We start from the raw sequence: 7,466 nt of genomic DNA on the forward strand, positions 1-7,466 counted from the left end.
ATGTACTGATAAGTTGCTTGTCGGATAGCTGCCTGGATTTTAAGATTAGTTTCATCTTCTGGAATGTTCAAGATGCGTTTACTGATTATGTCCAATTGTTCTGCATGCTTTGCTATTGAGGCTCTTAATGACTGAGCATCCTGAAGCGAATATTTAGAGTCTCCATCCATTATTGAATCATACATCTATCAAAGAGTACTATCAATGTTAAATTAGCTTAAGAAAATACAAAAGTAATAGGACAGTCTAAAATTTTGTCCCAATTTAAGAGCATAAACAATAATTTTCTGCATATGTAATTTAGAGCTATAAACTTGAATTAACTGAACAATATCAGTATCCTTACTAAGTCAAATTGCATTTAAAGTTCTTTAAAAAAAATGCTTTACCTTTTTATACAAATCAACCAAAGGTTCCAATTCACACTTGACTTTGTGCAATTGTTCATACATCTGACAAATTAAAGGCTTTTCTATTTGAGAGATTTGAACTCTTCTTCTTGTCTCCAATAAACCCATACAATGATTACATATCCTGATACTATCCATATCATTTTTAATAGTAGTATCTCCTTTATTTAATGTATATACTGATGTCACAATGGATTCTACAATTCTTCTACTGAGCAAAGGTTGTTATAATTATAATAAAAACCTACTTGCAATTTCATATGGCAAAAATGTGGAGCAACTGTTGCACATAATACTGCCACAAAGTCTACAGTGATGTTGCCTTCTGGTGATGTTAAAAGTGCTTGCACAGGATGGACATCGAGTAACGGTTGTTCCATCCAACCATTGAACAAGTTCCTGTTCATTTTGTTTCCGCGCCGAACCATCCAAGTGAATTAATTTATCTAGTCGAATTATAAGCTTATTAGTCTCTGTTGTCCTGTGATCTAAGCGATTTCTTCTCACATCTTTAAAGTATTCAGTATGATCACGAAAATGACCAACTTCTTGAGAAACGTTCGCAGGATCTAAGAAATATTGCTGCTTTGGTATATATTTGTTTACTTCCAATTCCTGTTCATCTGATTTTAATATCTTCTTTTTGGCTTTGCTCACAAGATCTAAAAATTGAAATGCAGTAAAACAAATGACGTTTACCTAACCTATAATTACCTTTTATAGATGTAAGAAGGTCCTGTTCTTCAGAATGTAAATCTTGAAAATGAACCAATAAAGCATTTGGAGAACGTAGATCTTGGTGGCAGACTGGACATAAAAATCCTTCTTTTATTACGGCTTTATACCCCGATTGTGCCATGAAAACAATTATAACCTTAAAACTACTTCATGAAACAGACTTAGTAGTGTCTAAAGTTAAGACGTCGTTTTTCTTGGTGCTGCTTATGTAGCACACATCCATACAATTTAAGAATAGTGCGATCGCTCTATCAACAATTTTGTGGATATTATTTATTGTTAGGATTTAAACAATATCAGCAAAATGAAAACTTTTAAAGAAAATACATCCCAATCTAATAACTGTATTCATTTTTAACAAGTACGTACACTTCTAATTGCAGAAGAGAAAACGCACTCTGATTGGTTGTTCGTCTTCTTCTTTAGTAATTAAATAACGAAACGTTTAATCGAAACACTGAATAGATCTTGTTTCCTTAAATACTGCAAATTTTTAAAATCAAAATTTATGCATTTATGAAACATTTAATATGCAAATCGTTGGATCTTAGAAAATAAATAAAACAACTTTTTATATTTTTTGGTATTATTGTATTTATTTACAAAGCCATACTTTTTAGATGTAACATTATATACATTTATGCATGATATATCAAATACATGTAATTGTAATAAATTATTTTTGATACTGACACTTGAAAATATCGAACAAAGTAATTTTAAACTTTCATAGCTGAAACATCTAGAAAAACACTATAGTAGCTTAATAACAAATTATACAAGAAATGTTACAATAATTACACAATTTGTTCCAATTTTTGTTCATCAGTTCTTTTATCAAATAAAATTCATATTTGAACGTCGACAGTCAGTTAGCTTATTTTAATGAGATTATTTTTCCAAGGAGTTATAAAATACAAAAAAAATATAACAATAATAATAAGGTATTACTATAATACGTATTAAGATAAAAAAAAAATATTTTTTTGTTTCTGTTTTGTTTACGATTGGTTTCCGATTCCGTTTCCTAACTGAAGTAACTGACTGAAGTAGTTAACATTTTTAAAAATATTGCACTGTAATTCGTAATTAACAAGGCGCAAATGATAGTTCATGTTCCAAAGAAACGAAAAATACGAAGGTTACGGACTAGCAGGCAAACTGTCGTCACTCTCAAAACAAGTTACATAACTATCTGTACTGTCCGGATGAGTCATTCCATCCGTCGGAGGACCTGAGATAGGAGGCATTCCCTGAGGGGGACCTGCTGGTGCTGGACCCATTGGTGGTGGAGGTAAATCGTAACCGTGCATCTAGAATAAAAAAATCAAAATCTGCAAATTACGCGTTCGAAAAAATACTTAGATATATTTATTATATCTTTATTCTATATTCTGCGATACAGGATGTCCTGTAATCATTCGCATAAGCTTTACACTAGAGAAGGAGCGAGTAACCGGTTTGCATCCTGCATTTTTTTTACGATTTGATCAGTCACCGAATAATGGCGCCGGATCCAGACAAAAAAAATTGGCATTTGAATTTTAATGTAAAATGTTTGATCTTAGAATAGCCTGAGGTAGAAGAATTTTAGTCGGTAGGTCCGAGGACATTTTCCTCGAGAATCCGACACTATCCAGTCGTACGAACGGGTGGGTGTTTTTTAAAGATTTCCCCTTTTCCACAAAAACAAAACAAAAAAAAATGTTATAACAATTACAATTGTAATGCCAAACACACAGTTATCCGGCAGCCGGTAAAACCACCATCCGGAGCATCTCTACGTACAATGTCGCTATAAAATTCATGATTAAGAGTCACTCATATACATCTGTACTTAAGTAAATACCACAAATGGCGCGGTAAACGCCATCTGTAGTACGATGCTACATTTTAGGATTACGTATGCTCCAACAAGGTCTATTTAAATATATGGATATCTACTTGCTGANTTAAATCGATTTCGTCAACGGTTTTTTCAAAAAGGAAGTCATCGTGGTTTCTTGTGTCGTTATAAGTTAGTGTAAATTCAGTTATATTGTTACTTTTTTCTACTGTATCCTTGTCGTAAAATAAATATTCAGGTTGTTGAGATTTTACAAAATCAGATTTAAAATTTTCTGCAAATTGAAATGATTGCTTGTTTGAACTGTCTTTCTTATTATTTGATTTGTACTGAATGTCTAGGGGCTTTTTAAACGTATTCTTGCTATTTATTTTCAACTTATGTCCATAATCCTTTTTGGCATTGTTACATCCTAAGAAGAATCCCTCCTTGGTCTGAGTATTAGGAAATTTTAACCCATGTGATACACTTTTTTTCTGCTTTTGATGAGTAGAATGCTTTAAACAATTTTCTGATTTGTATTTATTTAAGTTTCTCTTGTCGAAATTCATAGTGTGACGTCTTAAGCAATTTTCATGTTGTACAAACTTTTGATTACGAGTTGCATTTTTACAAAACTTATTTAAATCTTGTCGGTTACGATTGGCTATATTGCAGTTGATTCCCATTGGATTGCCGTAGTTGGTACAGGATTTTCGACAAGTAGGAAAAGAATTGCTTTTTTTCAGGTAGTTCTCGTGGCTATCATAGCTATCATAGCGACATATACCGTTACATTGTTGGCGAGAACTATTAGGTATAAATGGTATACGAGTCCGATAATTGTGATTTCGAACGTTATCATAAAGATTTTTGTACTTTTCTTTACTTGAAATATTGTTCGTTTTATAACAACAACTTCCACGATTTGTTTCTTCTATCACAGGTTGCATTCTCTTACACATATTACTTTGAATATTTGGTTGAGCTTTGGGAATAGATTCAAGGCATTGACATTGTCTTTGATATCTGTCGTGTACCTGACATCTTTTCTGGTTATTGTAAATCCAATTTGTACATTCGGTACGTTGAAAGGCATCTTGCAAATAATTACGTTTGTTTTTCAAATAATTATCTACGTTTCTCGAGTTATACGTCTCTTCAATGTACTTTGTATTTGATAAGGGCCTTTCCTCGGAACAGTAAGGTCGACAGTATTTTTTATTGTCACTGGATTTTATATCTTTTATTTTCGTGCACGGTTTTTTGAAATCGGAAAAAAATTTACTGGTCTGGAAGGGAGTATTGAAGTTAAAGGTGTAATGCGGGTCGTTTGTATGAGACTTTTCGTACTTTGGGTCTAGTATGTTGTAAAGGGTTATTTCTGGAACACCATTACCGACACTGTCGTTAAAATAGTCAAAATTGAAATTCATCTGAAATTCTCTTTCTTCGTCCATCGTGATCTTTTCGTGCTCTTGTAGAGTGGTTTGTACACATTTCGTACTTTTAGTTTTTGAATAATTCTCACAGTCATTGTTTCCCCAATCGGACGTTTGAACTTCAATTTCTCTACATTTAGTTTGTTTTCCGCCAATTTCATCGTACTTATTCGCCTTTGTTATGGTATAAATCGAGCTTTTGGCAACAGTCCGATGAGTGTTAACTTTAATCGAAACAGTCATATTTGCATTGCTATCTTCATTTCTGAGGACTTTTTGGGACGGTTTGGGGGGTTTTCTAACGGTTTCTATGGGCATACAGTTGAAGATGCTCTTGGGACTATCTGATTTATAAACTAGCGAAGATTTTAGGAACATATCCAAGATTAGGCTTTTACCTTTCCTCTCACTCTCATTAAGAGCACCTTTAGTATCAAAAACCAGTTCTGGTTCGTCATCACTATCTGAATTTAAAACAAGACTTTGGGTGTTATGGTGACGATCAAAAAGGCTTTTCTTATTTTCCTTAGTAGCTGGAGCAATTTCTGATTCAGACCAACGGTTATCATGAGATATGTCAACGTCATTACTAATTGTATTAGTTCCTTGTTGAATTGTTTCTAAATCAGGGCATGATTTTCGCTTTTTGACGACGACATCTTTTTTACTTTTGTAAGTCTCATTTCTTTTGCGTTTAGCTGGTACACTTTTAAAAATACCATCGATATTCGATAAATTAACGCCACTACTCATCTTTCCTAGAGATTCGTTACGAATTTCATCCTTAGTTTTATCAGTTTTAGATTTTGGTAAGAGTTCTTCTCCTACTAGGAACTTTATGATAAGTTTTTCTATACATTTCAACACAACATCCCATCTTTTAAATTCTACCAATGTTTCACTATGTTCCAACCAGATCTCTACCTCTGAAGTCGGGCAGGAAATATTTAACAGATAAACGGCGTAGTTTGCATCATTTTCGAATACTTGTACGCATCTCTGATGAAAAAATGACTTTAAAAATAATTTCCTTACAACTTTTTGAATCGATTGACATTCGACTGGTCTTTTATTAACATAAATAAGTTGAAGTTTGTTTATTGAATATGGATATTTGTATATCAGACCCGTTACCCTTATTTTATCTTTAGTGACTTGTAATTGTTCAAAATTTTCAATATTAATGTGTTGATAAGCATTTACCACAACTTCTGCGACTGTTTCGACCATGTGGGATTGTAAAATAATTTTATTGTTAATGTCATCTCTTATACTAAAAGAGATGGAAGGATGGACGAAAGAAAGACTTTCAATATACAGTCTAATTTCTTCCATGTCTAAATTTCGTTTAATTTGCTCTTTTCTAACTGGCATGTTGCATAAGAAATTTTCGATTGTTATTGTCGTTCCTATGCAAGGTCTAAAACGCCCTACTTCAACTGGGCCCCATTTACCGTTTTCGAAAGTTTTACTGTACGTGTTACCGTTTTCATTTACCCTAGATTCAATAACTATTTTCTTCGAACATGACACTATACTTGCTAAAGCTTCACCCCTGAAGCCGTAACATTTTGGTCTTTTTTCTAATTCTCTTAGTGATCTACATTTACTGGTTGCATAACGTGTTGCAACCAAATTCATGTTAACTTGTGAAATACCACAACCATTATCCACTACTTGTATTCTAAATGATGCTAAATTAATTCTTATGGCTATTGCACTTGATTTTGCATCTATACTGTTTAAAACCTACAATTTAATAAAAATTTATGACATTGTACCTATATGAAGGGATATAATTAATGATTAAACAGAAGAAAAGTATTTTTACATAATGATAAGGACGATAGTACGCGCGCCTAAACATGTTTTTATTTTTGAATAACGTAAACGTAATGAAGGAGCATACGGTTTTTAAAATTCAAATATAAGTTCAAATCAAATAAAATCAATCCTAATGGAATCCAAACTACATAAAAAATCTAATCTATAATATCCTGTAATTCTCCAGTAGATTAATCAGAATCAAATTTAAAGTTAGAAAGCATACAATTTTATTTTGTTTAAGTAAATAAGTTTCGCTTCCTGAGAGAATACGCAAGAAAGTTTAGTAAAGTTTTAAATATAAAGAATGTGCTATTTCCTTCCTTTTTTGTGTATGTATATATATGTAGCATTTCTTATCATCTATAAATATGTAATAATTGTGACTGTTCATATTTTGTACTTACTAATTCTATGACGCACTGCTTGAAACTATTTATTTTAAATCCACTTCTTAGTTGAGATGTAACACTTGGCGCTAAACTTTTTATATCCATTTTTAAATTGAAGTAGCAACATAACATAGGGTTATAATGACAGTATTGAGAAAAGTCAAGAATAATTCATTTATTAACTGGCATGCAACCTTTTAAACAAGAAAACTCTAAAGCAGTGAAAGAGTTTCGTAATCCATCGCACGCTACGACTTTCCAAACTATTAATAGTAAAAAGCTCAGGTAATTTACTACGACCATGTGTAAAATGCCTATTTTTATCAAAACATCATAAGAACGTGTTTTCCTGAAAGTATGACTTTTTTAAATCAAATTCTTGAAAGTTATTAAATTGAAATCATAAACAGTTAAATATTTCGAAGAGTCAATTAATTATATAAAGAAAAGATAAATATTTCCTTCCTATGTGTTTTATTAAAACAGTGAACAATAATGAAATAAATAAAATAAAACTTAAAATTATTCACTTAGCTTAAGCATAACAACTTACATTTAAAAGAAATACAATTATACATCACATAACTTTTCATGACAATAAAAGACGGATACAAATAACATTAAGTTACGTTAATAATAGGATTCACTAGAATTGAGTAATAAATTGTAAAACAAACACCCAATACTGGTTTTGGTTACTTTAAGAATATTATATCTGCAGACTCTTAAATGCATCAAATTAAATAATACTTTTAAAAAATGAGATAGAGCGGTATTTACTATTTCATTTAAACTTTCAATTAACTTATTCCTGCCCCACAGATTCATTTCTAGA

General features: G+C 31.7%; 2 protein-coding genes across 3 annotated transcripts in view; both read right to left on the reverse strand.

Moving 5' to 3' along the window:
* Window positions 1-107: 107 nt before the first annotated feature.
* LOC112905270 (rabenosyn-5-like) lies at window positions 108-1,304 on the reverse strand. 2 transcript variants are annotated; one of them, XM_025977369.1, is made up of 4 exons: window positions 1,125-1,304; window positions 659-1,072; window positions 390-607; window positions 108-198 (listed from the first exon to the last, which is right to left on the reverse strand). In XM_025977369.1, the coding sequence occupies exons 1-4, from the start codon at window positions 1,267-1,269 to the stop codon at window positions 178-180; spliced, it is 798 nt and encodes a 265-aa protein (XP_025833154.1). In that variant the 5' UTR covers window positions 1,270-1,304; the 3' UTR covers window positions 108-177. The 2 variants fall into 2 exon arrangements, with proteins under 2 accessions (XP_025833154.1, XP_025833155.1); XM_025977370.1 differs by lacking the exons at window positions 108-198; window positions 390-607 and having other exon boundaries at window positions 766-856; window positions 918-1,072.
* A 452-nt stretch (window positions 1,305-1,756) lies between these two features.
* Window positions 1,757-7,466, reverse strand: part of LOC108733161 (insulin gene enhancer protein ISL-2B) — an 89,038-nt gene continuing 83,328 nt past the window's right edge. Inside the window, exon 6 of the mRNA XM_025977361.1 lies at window positions 1,757-2,461. Within this exon, the coding sequence (XP_025833146.1) occupies window positions 2,291-2,461 (171 nt within the window). The 3' untranslated portion in view covers window positions 1,757-2,290. The remainder of the gene's footprint in view (window positions 2,462-7,466) is intronic.

Source organism: Agrilus planipennis, unplaced genomic scaffold (assembly GCF_000699045.2).
Source record: "Agrilus planipennis isolate EAB-ADULT unplaced genomic scaffold, Apla_2.0 scaffold72, whole genome shotgun sequence".
Classification (NCBI taxonomy): domain Eukaryota; kingdom Metazoa; phylum Arthropoda; class Insecta; order Coleoptera; family Buprestidae; genus Agrilus; species Agrilus planipennis.